Here is a 13385-nt window from a genome sequence, read left to right as displayed (position 1 = left end):
TCGCCTCCGGGATACCCCAACGATCCATCCTTGGCCCTCTCCTCTTCCTAATCTATATGCTCCCTCTTGGGGATATCATCCGCAGACATGGGGTATACTTCCACATGTATGTGGACGACACCCAACTTTATTTTTCCACCTCACTTTGCGACTCCCAGGCCCCTGATGTTCTGTCAGCCTGCCTGTCAGACATCAGGAGCTGGATGAGCGCGACTTTCCTTCAACTAAATGTTGACAAGACGGAAGTCATACTCTTTGGCTCTTGTCAACGTCTCCAATCGTAGGGTCTCGCCTCCTCCACCCACCCAACCTGCCCCTAAAACTCTCCGAACCGGTACGCAACCTAGACATCAGGTTCAAACCCCAATTATCCTTCCTCTCCCACATCTGGTCCCTCATCAGAACCGCTTTCTTCCACCTTCGATGCATTGCCCATCTCCGCCAATATCTCACCCCAAAAGCCGCTGAAACCCTGGTCCATGCCTTTGTCACCTCTCGGCTGGACTATTCAAATGCCCTCCTTGCCGGTCTCCCCTTCACTACCATTCATAAAATCCAGGTCATCCAGAATTCTGCTGCCTGCATTCTTACCCACACCAAACTCCGCTCCCCGATTACCCCAGTCCTTGCCAGACTGCACTGGCTGCCTGTCCCAGAGAGGATCGATTTCAAGATATTCACTCTTGTTTTCAAATCCTTCCGCGCCTACCTCTCTGACTTCCTCTCTCCTCACAACAGTGCCCGTTGCCTTTGCTCCTCTGCGTTTGGCCTCCTCCTTGTCTGCCAAATCCTCGGCTCAACTATCGGCCACCTTGCCTTCAGCCACTCCCTTCCTCACTCCCTTCGCCTCGCTCCCTCTCTTCCTACTTTCAGGTCTCGGCTAAAGACCTTTCTTTTCAACCGCGTCTTTGGTCACCTTCTTCCCCCTCCCCCTGGCTTGGCGCCAGGATCCGATATTGTGAAGCGCTCTGAGACGCCGTCCGGCGTGGAGGGCGCTATATAAATCCAAGTTGTTGTTATTGTTGTCTGCCTTGCCTTGTAAGCCGGAAGCTTAACTGGTCAGTGAGCATCTAATAGGCACCAGAATAGCCCTATTGTCTTGTGGGCAGAGTCCTGTTGGGTCAAGCAGTCAATCTCTTTGACTTCAATATGAATAAGTGCTGAAACAGTCCAAAATACTTGTTGCACCGTGGGATATGATGGATTTTTTCACTGGCCAGCAGTGTCTTCAAGGTCAACTAACACCATGGGCTATTGTGTGGCATTTGCATCTTGAATGGATTTTGTCTCATGGTTTTCTCCTCTTTTTCCACTATTTACACCACAAGTGAGATGTTGAGCCCATATCAACGTATTTCACAGTTGTCCGTGTGTAGAGTAGAAAGATGATTTCACAGTTGGGATTGGTGGGATTCAGAGTTTACACACGTGAACGAATCCACAAACCTCCATGAAGCGAATGAACAATTTTATTTGAAGATTGTTGGCCAGGACACTGGGAGAAGCTCCCTTCTCTTGTCGAATCATGCTATGGCTTGTGTAACATCCACCTGAAAAGTTTAATGTCTCATCCATGTTTGTCTGCCAAATGCACAGTTACTTCACTTTCCAGTGTATGATGTGAAGCGCTTTGAGAGGTCCTGCCAACAGGAAAGGCGCAATATCAAATGCAAGGATTATTATGATCACCTGGGAGATTCCAAAGTTTACACTGTGTGACCTTCAAGATTCCTCACCAATGCTTTGAGGGATTTCTGACTTTCCCTAATTTGTATTCACACATTAGTGTGTGTGTCTTCCTATTACCTGTTAAAATGGAGCGAGGAAGTACATCAAAACTAAAGCAGCAGTAAAATCTGCAAAGGAAATTTTTCTTACAAAAGATAACGTACAAAATCCTGAATCCATGGGTTTCCTGGTGCAGTACATTACAGTTTAAGATTTGCTATTGTTTAACATTTCGAAAGAACCCGTCTGTAACCCATTAAACACATTAAACAGTGAGTGGTCGGAAAAATAGTTGGAAATGTACTTGGCCGTCCTCTCCAATTCTACGCCCAGCCACTGGAACTCCTTTCCTTGACCCCACCAACTTGCACCCACCCCCTCCTCTCTATCTGTCTTAATCTCCTACCTCAAAACCTACCTTTTCCACCTACGATCATCTCCTTACCTGCGGTCCCCTGGTGTCTGCCCGCCATTATAAAGCACTAAAGACATTATTCTACATGACAGGCGCTATGTAAATACAAATTATTGTTGGTAACTAATATACAGGGTGTCCACAAAGTCTTGTTACCCCCCTGTACTGAATACAATTAAGTATTTCTAAATACAATTATCATAATTCTTCCAAACGTTTCAGTTGTTAGGGGGAGTAACCGGACTTTGTGGACACCCTGTAGATGTTAAGTCAGAGAGAGGATTGGGCCCAGTTCTTAGTAGAGACGGCGCTTCTTAAGTTGGAAAAAAAGTCACAAAAAGGCTTTGTTGTTTACGAAAAGATTGAGGAAACAAAATGAACCTTTGGGGGCTTGAACATATGGAAACTCTCCGGTGTAGGGGAGCCTTTCTCCTTTTCTATTGTCTAAAATGAAGGAGAAGTACTGAGATTAAGATTCACCACATTGCCACGTTAAATCAGAAACATTGTGTGAGGAGAGACAGAGAGCAGCCACTGGAGACGTGCTTTAACTCAAACTCGCTAGAGAGGTGTCTGGTTAATGTAACCAGCAGGCAGCTGTGTCGGCAAGTTTCAAAGCACAAGTGAAAGAGAACAACAGTCAATCTCCCTCTTGGCCCCCACCTTGCACTCCCACGCCAATGGTTAGTAATGCTAGAATTACGTTAATGGTGATACATCAGGCAGAGATGAGTTACAGAGGACATGAGGAGCAAAACCAGCCACAATCTATCGGTTCTCGGAAAAACGGTACGCATAGAAGAGAAAACAGAGCTGTTTCCCACAGGGTGTCACAACTGAGAGGAAAATTCATCCAAGAGGTTCATCCAAAGAATGACATGTAGGAATGAGAGTATCATGCCTGATAATACAGTACAATATGAATACAATAAGAGTACAGTACAATAAGAGTATGGGGAACATACGATCAAGGTAAGAGGAACACATGATCAGTGCAAGAGGGACATACAATCAGCTTAAGAGGAACGTACTCAGGGCAAGAGGAATGTACGATCGGGGCAAGAGGAACGTACGATCAGTGCAAAAGAAACGTACGATCAGGGCAAGAGGAAGAGGCGATCAGATCAGAGTAAGAGAAATGTATGATCAAGATAAGAACACATGATCAAAGTAAGAGGAACATACAATCAGGGTAAAAAGAACGTATGACCATGGTAAGAGAAATGGACGATCAGTGTGGGAAGAATGCATGATCGAGGTAAGAGGAATGTATGATCGGGGTAAGAGGAACGTATGAACAATGTAAGAGGGATGTCTGTACTTGCCAGCTCTTTTGATATCACCTTTTGCTCCCACCAGTTTGCTGTGAAATGTAAAACTGGGGAACCTACGCAGTTTTCTGTGCAATTTGCAAACATCCCGAACCAAGGTGGGGGGAGGGGGGGCGGGGATGTGGGGGCGGGGGGAAGAGAAGCTATGAGCATGAACGGGTTTAGCTGCTGTGCTCCCCACAATCACTGAGCTCCAGCACCAATGCCTTTCATCAGGTGGATTGGGTGCAGAATCGGGAATCGAGACAGATAAAGTAAAATATCCCTCCCTCCCACCAAAAAAAGCTTGAACCACAAAGGGGCCAGTGTTCTTGTTCACTCTTGACTTAATTTCCATATTTTCAGCCAGACATAAGCACTGCGGATTGATTGGAACCTTTCTTTCATCCGCAAGCGGGCAACTGCTCTCAAAACAAAGTGCATCTGTGGGAGCGGAAAATATCCGCCGAGGGATGTTTGTTCTGACAATTTAAGGACCCACCTGGCTTGAAAGTCCACAGATGACTGTTATGTGTACCCAAAGCCATGCTGTCAGGTCTTTGGCAACGCTCTCTTCATGTCATAGGGTTAGACACAAAGTACTGCCTCTTGCTAAACTGACACACTGTCAGTTTCAAAGCCCGCTCGCACACGCTTTTAGGTTTTAAAAGGTGTGCGCTCACAAAAAAATTATTGCTATGTCAAATGCAAGGATTATTATTATTATTATTATTGCTGTTAATAGATTCTCCTGCCAGACGTGGCTGCAATTGCTATCAATCCACGCATTAATGTGAAGCTCCAATGGAATGGCTCCTTAAAGGAGGGTTTATTCCAATTTTTTTGTGGTTTTCTTGGCTTTGAGACAAGCTGATGCTAACATGGAGGCTAGCATGTATTCCCTTCACCACAGTCAAAAGTCGTAACCCCTTGTCAACCAACTCAACACCGAAAAATTGGCGAGCGGCGTAATAAAAAGGAGCTTAACTTTTCGAGGGATGCAGACACAGTGTTAGAACAATCTCAAAAAGAAAGAACAAGATTACACTGTTCAACAAGGATATTTCAGGTCTTAAATTGATGTTATTTTTAACTCTCACTAATCCAGGTTGTGATGAGCATTTTCACACCACATTTTTCCCCTGTTTCAGCCAAGAATTCATACTTGGTTTTGAAAGCTGAACGGGAAAATTGCACCTTTAAAGGTTTAAAGAATTTCACATTGGAACATATCTCTCAGGCTCGATACATGTTCCCCATTGATATGAGGTCTTCGCTTATTCGGTCAGATACAGTATTCACATTGCTATGTGAAAGAAGGTGCCATTACAATCAAAGGCATTACTGCAAATGTTAAGTTATGTATTGAGTTTCATTCTGACAATAATTTATTATTGCAGAACTGATGTATGATTAAAAAGGTCTGGATTGTAAGGGTCAGGCCACCAGCTTGTGGATTTCAGAATATGAGATGTAAAGCATCGAGGGGATTCATGCGCTGATGGTCAGTCTTGAACAAAGAATCACATGCACGTGCCACACACTCACACAGACATGTCTATGCAGGCTCACTGGCACACTCACATACACTGGCACACGCACATACTCACACATACGATCTCACGCTCGCGAGCTCACACACATTCACATGCGCACTCATGCGCTCGCACGCGCCAACGCTCACACACTACTACACACGCCCGCACGCTCCCAACCGCGCACCCGCACGCTCCCACACGTGCGCCGGCATGCTCTCACATGCATGCTCCCACACGTGCGCCCGCACACTCCCACACGTGCACAGGCACGCTCTCACACGCATGCTCCCACACGTGCGTCCACACGCTCCCACATGTGCGCAGGCACGCTCTCGCACGCATGCTCCCACACGTGCGCCCACACGCTCCCACATGTGCGCAGGCACGCTCTAGCACGCACACTCCCACAAGCTCACGCTCCCACACGCGCGCGCCCGCATGCTCCCACACACACAATCACTCGCATGCACCCATCACCCCAACCCCTTACCATTTCCCTAACAGTTCTGCAGAGTGACATGTCAGCATCCATCCTGTCCAGGACAAAATGGTTCTTCTCTTTCATGTGCGTTCTCAGCACCTCTCCTTGAATAAGGTACACGTGAGCCATGTAAGGGACGTTCCACAGGCCTCTGCAAGACACAACGCCACCAACATCAACTATAAGCTGCTGCTCAGCCCCAGAGGAACTCAAACCCTGCGGCTGCCATTCATTCAACAGTAGTTCTCTGGCAACCACACATTAAGGGCAATAAAATGGGTCTGATTCCAGCAAGGATACATTTTATAGCACCATATGTCAAAATCTATCAAAGTGCTTTTGTAGGCATTTCAGTCAAGCGTAATACCTTTCTGATAGGCTAGCGAGGTAGCGATTTTGCACCCAACAAGTTCCCGCAAACTGTTTTGAAGGGAAACACACTTAAAAAATAAATGTGGTCACTCAGTCCATGACTGTTTGTGGGACACTGCTGTGCGCAATTGGCTTTCATGTTTCGCCCCAAAAATTACAGTCAATTCACTTGATTGTATATTTTGAGACGTTTCAACGTGATAAGGCGCTATATCAAATGTAAAGATTATTATTTTATCTTAGGGGTTTCTTGGCCATGACCCCCAGGATGTAAGATAAATATGAGAGTCAGTGGTAGATCTAATAGGGAGTTTAGGAGGAACTTCTTCAAACAAAGGGTGATAGAACGTGGAACTCACTGTCAGTCACTGTGGTCAAGAGCATCAAATGTATTTAAGAAGAAAGGTAATGCACACATGAGTGTGAGAGGAATAGGGAAGGGGAACGGGGGAGCCAGAGGCTCGTGTTGCCTATAAACACCAGTGTGGACAAGCTAAGCCCGTTTCCATGCTGTATCACTCTATGTAACTACGCAATTCTATGTAATTATGTCACTCTTTTGATTAAAAATAGCTGTCAACTGAGCCATGTTAACCGGTCTAATATGTGCTACCACAAATACCGTTGAGACAGCCAAAAAATTAATTTGTACGAAAGTTGACACGATTATAATCTCGTTGGCAGACAGGCGTACCTCCTATCGTGTTAAACCAGTCGCTTCTCAGCTGTTCCTTCATCCACATGCACTGCATTGGAGCGAAAGACTATGTGATTCCAAGTACCGACATGGGGCTTGAACCCACAAGCGTCTGACTTAAGAGGAGAGAGTGCTACCAACTGAGCCCAAAATGGGTGCTAAAAATGCGAGTTACTCACTTTCTGTCTCCGTGGATGATATCAATGTAATCCTCAGAGCGGGCGTAGTATCCGTCTGGACTTAGAGCCCCCCAGAAATTGGACCACAGCTTACCCGAGCGGATGACCATGGGAGCAATAATTTTCCTGGAGACCAGAGAGAAGAATAAAGTACCATGAGGCTGACAATCTCATCATTGTGACTGTGGGCTGTGGACTGTGGAGTCCTGTAGCTCAGTGGTTAGAGCACTTGCTTTGCAAGCAAGACACCTGGGTTCATTTCCAGGCAGGGCGAAACCTTGGGCAAGTTTCCTTACTCCACACGCCTAATAATAATCCCTCCAAAAACCCAAAACAATAATAAATTGGTCATTTTCAATCTACGACTGTTTGTGGGACATTGCTGTGCGCAATTGGCTGCCGCGTTCGCCCACAAATATACAGTCAATTCACTTTACAGTATATTCTGTGAAGCGCTTTGGGACGTCCTCCCGACGTGAAAAGCGCTATATCAAATGCAAGGATTATTATTATTATTATTATTATCATACTAATATAGTAATGATATAACGTATTATCACGTTGTTCTAATGCCTCAAAGCATTTTTCTGTAAGGTGCAGGCAGCTGAGTTTTGTAAGTGAACACGGCAGCCAATTTGCACATAACAATAGCCCACAAACAGCCATGAACCAAGTGACCTGTCTTATTTGGATGATATAGTTTTTGGAGAAACTCCCTTCTCTTTTCGAATTGTACCAAGACATCTTTTAAGATCCTCCTAAACTGTAATAAACCTGCTGTGTGCAATACAATCCAATTCACAATATATTCTGTGAAACGCTTTGAGATGTCTCAGTGATGTCAATGCAAAGATTATTATTATTATTATAATAATTATAGATGGGATCTCGGTTTAATGTCTAATCCGAAAAACAGCACTGTCTGACTATGCAGTTGCAATCCCACCCCTGCATTGGAATGTCAGCCTCGACTATGTGAGCTCAAAGTCCCAAGTATTCCAAAGTCCCTTCAATCAACAACCTTCTGACTCGGAGGCAAAAGTGCCTCTGATTATCCAGCTTGACTGTACCGCAATAAAATTAGAAGCAGAACATATAACCAAAATCTTCCCTTGAATTTGGCTCAGGTTTGAAGCTGACTGTCTGCCTTAGTTGGAAGGGAGTATTGACAAGCTACTGTTTCATACTTAGAAAAGGAATACTGGAGTTAAACGCTGGATGAGTAAGATTTTCTTTGGATCAGAGAGAGAGAGCGCAGCTCTTGACATCCAGTACTTACACTGAAATCAGACCTGCACTTCAATGGGAAGCCCCGATTTGTCTGGGACCAGTTGAACGGAAGGGTTTAGACATTTGACTGAAGTGGTTTTTAAAACAGTGCAATTTCTCTGCCGATTAATGACAGAGCAGAGAGCATGATTCGTGAGGATCCTTTTTTTAAATGCAGGCACTTTGAATTCCACCCTCTCTCATTTTGTTCGGAGATTACAGCCTTGCGTAATAACGGTTAGCCGAGAGGCTGGATTAATTTAATCACGGGTGTGCACTATTTTAATCTGCAGCATTTACATCAGGTATTTTTAAAACTGTCTTTCCCCCCACCCTGACTCTCAATGTCAACAGGACCTCACAGCTAAAGTACAAGTCTGCACACATCTAAAATGGGCAACATAATAACAATAACCCTTACATTTGATATAGCAAGCACTTTATCATGACATTGAAACAACTCAAAGGGCTTCACAGGACTTTTACTGTAAAGTAAAGTGACTGTGTATAATAATAAGCCCTTGCATTTGACAATCACGACTGATCACATCGTTGAGATGTCCCAAAGCGCTTCACAGAAGACTCTGTAAAGTGAAGTGACTATATATTTTGTGGGAGAAATAAACTGTGACTGCGCATTTCGTAGGCGAATGCGGCAGCCAATTGGCACCCGTACAGGCATAGACGGGGAGCGGTCTTATCTGAAGGATGACACCTCTGACAACGCAATGCTTCCCCCAGCACTGGCATGTCAGCCTGGATTAAGAACTCAAAGGTCCCCAGGTGCGACTTGAATGCAAGACCTCCTGACTCAGAGGCAAGAGTGCTACCAATCAACCAAGGCTGTGGGGATTGTTGGCCAGGACACAGGGGGAAAAAAAACCTTCTCTTTTCAAATAGAGCTGTGGGATTTTTAACGATCCCAACCATCAGCTCGGATGCGGATCTCTGACTGTCCAGCGCCTTGGGACGTCCTCCTGATGTGAAAGGCACTACACAAATGTAATTTGTTGTTGTTGAGACTTGCCGCTTTTGCTCTTGACATGCATTCGTTCAGCCATGGCCCCTTTCCTGCAAACGATTTACTTCCCAATCGATTCCGCTGACATTTGCAGCGAATCCCAAAGGTGACGTGAATGTGCAGTCATTACCATTTATTGACTGAGCTCTTAAGACGACTCAAGCTAATAAAATCTCTGTGTTTGCTTCAAGTGGGTATAAAACATGTTTTATTAAGACAACCACTCATAACAGTGGATACTTATGTCCTAGACTGTAAAAATGCAGCCTCCAGCACAGAAACAATCTATTCTTCTCGCCTCCTGATAGAGGATATCAGTCTAAATTCTAGTTACATTATAAGATAACGCGGGGGTGTTTAAATGAAATTTCTTTCCACGACTCTGCTAGAGGCAGTCTGCTTAGTAATAATAATAAAAATCCTCGCATTTATTACAGCGCCTATCACGTCAAGAGGAAGAGACATTAAAGGAGAAGGACGTTGTGACTTGGAATCACGTAGTTTAAGTTGACAATCCAACGCAGTGCTGAAGGGGAGTGTTGCAATGTCAAAGGTGCCGTCCTTCGAATGACATGTTAAACCGAGGTGGAGTTTTACATTCGGTATAACGCCTTATCACGTCGGAAGTCTGTCTCAAAGCGCTTCACGGGATTTACTATGAAATGGAGTGACTGTATTTGTAGGCGAATGGAACAGTTCAATTGTGCATAGCAATGTCCCACAAACAGCCACAAAATTAATCACCAGTTTTATTTGGGGGTTTGTTGGCCAGGACGCTGGGAGAGAGAAACTCCCTTCACTTTTCTAATAGTGCCATGGGATCTTTTAAAGTCCTGTAGCTCAGTGGTTAGAGCACTCGCCTTGCAAGCGAGATACATGGGTGCAATTCCAGACAGGGCGAAACCTTGTGCAAGTTTCCTTACTCGATATGCCTAATAATAATCCCTCCAAAACAAAACAATAATAAATTGGTCATTTCAATCCACGGCTATTTGTGGGACGCTGCTGTGCGCAATTGGCTGCCGCGTTTCGCCCAAAAATAACAGTCAATTCACTTTACAGCATATTCTATGAAGCGCTTTGAGACGTCGAGAAGAGTGAAAAGCGCGATATCAAATGCAAGGATTATTATATTATTATTATTAAAGTCCACCTGAATAGTCACATGGGATCTCAGTTTTAATGTCCCACCTGAAGGATGGCACCTCTGACAATGACACCTCCAACACTACATCGGTGTGTCAGCTTAGACTATGTGATTCCAAGTCCCGATGTGGGATATTGCCCGACATACACACAGTTTAAAGTTTTATGAATAAACACGTTTTAGAAAACCGGTTACCTGTTTTGTTCCATTAGAAGCTTCAAGGTGTCTGAATTTGTCAGCATCACATCTGCGTCAAGGCTGAAGTAATAATCACACTCTGGATCCTGACGACAGGAATCCCTGATTTGGAGAGAAAGGAAAGACACACATCACAGGCAGTGAAATTAACTCTCGCTTCTTAGAGACAGCTCTGACCTACTTAAGTCCAGCTGCAGCTGTGGTCTCAAGTTGTTGGTTTAATGTTAATCTTGGCAGGTTTCATTTCCATTTTATCATTAAAAGGAATTTGTAGAAAATAGTAGAAACATTTTACATAACACACACACACACACCTACAAAACACACAACGTGGAAGAAATACTCAAACATAAGAAACCCACAGATTTTCTTAGCACAGAAAGAGCAGGAAACACAGGAGACTTTTTTTGTAACAAAAGATGATAAACTCGTAAGACAGTCCACCAGCACAATTGGAAAATGACACAGGGACATTCCCATAAAATAACAAGCTGCGGTTAAGAGATTAATACTGTTGCAATCATTTTGCCTTCAGGGGCTTTGTCTCTGCCCTTGGGGGAAGGAGGTGGGAAGAGCGAAGTTGGGGAAGAGGCTAGGGCTCCTGACAGCTGAGACAGGTAAGTGTTAGGTTTAAGGAGTCTCATCTCTGCAGACAACTTCGAGTGTAAGCGTGGCTTTAGAGACGTATCATTATAAAACGAATCAGGCAGAAAGTTAGATAAATTGTTTAGACATGTTTATTGTTTTAAAAAAATGTTTACAAATGTTTTTCACTCAATCCAGGACTGTTTGTGGGATACTGGTGTGCGCAATTGGCTGCCGTGTTTGGCCCACAATATAAACAGTTAATCTGCTTTACAGTATGTTCTGTGAAGCTCTTTGAGACATCTCAATGATGCAATAAGGCACTACGTCAATGCAAGGATTATTATTAGACGCCTTTCTACTCCTGAAGTTTGCACTAATAGTCTGAGTCTCAGATGGTTTTATACGTCACGCTCTGAAGCACTTCGCTGGGACAAAAGTGGGAAACTCAATGGACAGACGTAAAATATAAGGCTTTCGTACGTGTTATTTACTGTGAAAGGGCACGGCGCACTTCCATGTGACAACGCATTGGTTTAGAACTGCCAGCGACATAGAAGAGCAATCAAGAGGNAAAAAAACACTGAGCTGGCAGCTTACCAAACATGCAGTCATTTAACTAACAGCGTGTCTGCAGTGCTGAAACACTCAACTTGTAATACACTGCAGAAGCTGCTCCAAACCCTTTTTAAAATTTTTATAACCCTTGTGATTTAATTTAACGCGTATTTTTTTCTTATGCAGAGCCAAATCGTTTTGTGCCTGTTCGCAAACGATGCAGTCGCAGCTGGCTAATCCAAATGTTAGTCTTTCAAGCCAGGTTTTATTCCTTTCCGTTGATGTGGAAAGAGTTTGCTCACAAATTGCAGTCAATCCACTTTACAGTATATTCTGTGAAGAGCTTTGAGATGCCTCGATGACATGATAAGGTGCTATATCAAATGCAAGGATTATTATTATTATTACTAAAACTGGGCTGCATCCCTCCGGGGAGAGAGAGTACGCATTCCATTCCAGACACAATGAAATTTCCATGTGTAGGTGGCATCCATATGCGGAACTCTCAAGTCTGGTTTGGAGACTCTTAAAGCATGGTCAGACCCAAAAAATCTGTAAGCAATTTATCTCAATCACGTACCCACCGATCACTTTTCTATTTTTTTTTGTCTGACACGCGCGGAAACCCATTACCATGCTTAAGAGTATCCAAACCAGACTGAAAGCTCCGCATATGCCTCCCACCTATGCACAGAAATTCCCTGGTGGGACGCATATTGCTTACCTAATTCCGGAAAGTATTAGGTGCAGGTTGGCAGGGGTAAAGGCTGGGGCCAAGGATCCGAGAGTGTGCGTTGGGGTAACTACTGGAGATCATTTTTCTACCTTGCTCTGATTTAGTCCCTGTCTTTTGCTGATTCCTCTTCTAAGCCGGGTTTTACTCCTTACCATTGATGTGAAAAGCTTTGTTCTCTTCTGGCACTGAGTTTATAGAAAAAGTGAGGCATTTAAATGACTCCATGCCCTTACCTCACCCTACACTTCCTCCTGCTGTCCTAATTCCCCGTCCACTGCCTGTACTCCACTGACTGAGGCCAGCTCCACATCCCCCGCTCCCTCTGTTCCACATGTTTAGTTCAGGCAGAAAGCTATCTGTTCCCAACTGAGTCATGTAATGTAAACACATCATATTGGGTTGTATAGAGCAATAACAGACCATTAATAGCAGACTATATACAGTGTCACGGTTAATATCAGATTATATTTTCACTCTGAAAATCAGAATATATAGAGGTGTCTCTGTGATTTCAGATCACACAGAGATTTGTCATTGCTACTATCAGACTATATTGGCGTTGTCACTGTTAATATCAGATTATACAGAGGTATCACTCTTCAGATCAGACGTTATAGAAGCGTCACTGCTAATATCAGATTATACAGTACAGAGCTGTCACGATTAATATCAAGACTATATGGAGATGATACTGTAATATCAGACTATATAGATGTGTTACTGCTACACACAGGTGTTCACTGTTAATATCAGGTTATACAGAGATAATTGCTATCAGCACACTATATAGAGCTGTCTCTGTTAATATCAGGCTATATAAAGGTGTCACCAGTAATACCAGGCTATACAGAGATACAGTAACATTTACTACTGCTAATATCAGTCTATATAGAGGAGCCACTGCTAATATCAGATTACATAAACTAGATATACTTTGGCCATTGGATACAGCTACTTTAAAAGGGAAATCCCATGTTCAGAAGGGGCAGTGAGCCCCACAAGGCTGAGAAACAAGTTTTAAACACAAAGGAACAGTTCACTCAAAATAAAAAGTCAAGCAGAACAGAGGGTATAGTGACAGACAAAAGCTGAGCAAGTCCGTGTGCAGTCAATGTTTGCAAAAGTTTAACTCGCGTGCTGAACACAAACAA

The 13385-nt window shown here is 43.9% G+C and overlaps 1 protein-coding gene across 2 annotated transcripts in view; it reads right to left on the bottom strand.

The window, feature by feature from the left end:
• plod2 (procollagen-lysine, 2-oxoglutarate 5-dioxygenase 2) overlaps window positions 1–13385 on the bottom strand; it is a 41580-nt gene that overhangs the window by 9788 nt on the left and 18407 nt on the right. Inside the window, exons 10-13 of one of the 2 annotated variants that reach the window (XM_042339080.1) lie at window positions 10353–10457; window positions 6721–6846; window positions 5482–5623; window positions 2525–2587 (exon numbers count right to left, since the gene is read on the bottom strand). In XM_042339080.1, the coding sequence (XP_042195014.1) occupies window positions 2525–2587; window positions 5482–5623; window positions 6721–6846; window positions 10353–10457 (436 nt within the window). The remainder of the gene's footprint in view (window positions 1–2524; window positions 2588–5481; window positions 5624–6720; window positions 6847–10352; window positions 10458–13385) is intronic. The other variant, XM_042339081.1, reaches the window with a different exon arrangement.

The sequence above is a fragment of the Callorhinchus milii genome, unplaced genomic scaffold, assembly GCF_018977255.1.
Source record: "Callorhinchus milii isolate IMCB2004 unplaced genomic scaffold, IMCB_Cmil_1.0 Scaffold11, whole genome shotgun sequence".
NCBI classification, from domain to species: domain Eukaryota; kingdom Metazoa; phylum Chordata; class Chondrichthyes; order Chimaeriformes; family Callorhinchidae; genus Callorhinchus; species Callorhinchus milii.
Note: the sequence above shows the minus strand (reverse complement) of the source record. Positions and strands in the feature narration are given on the sequence as shown.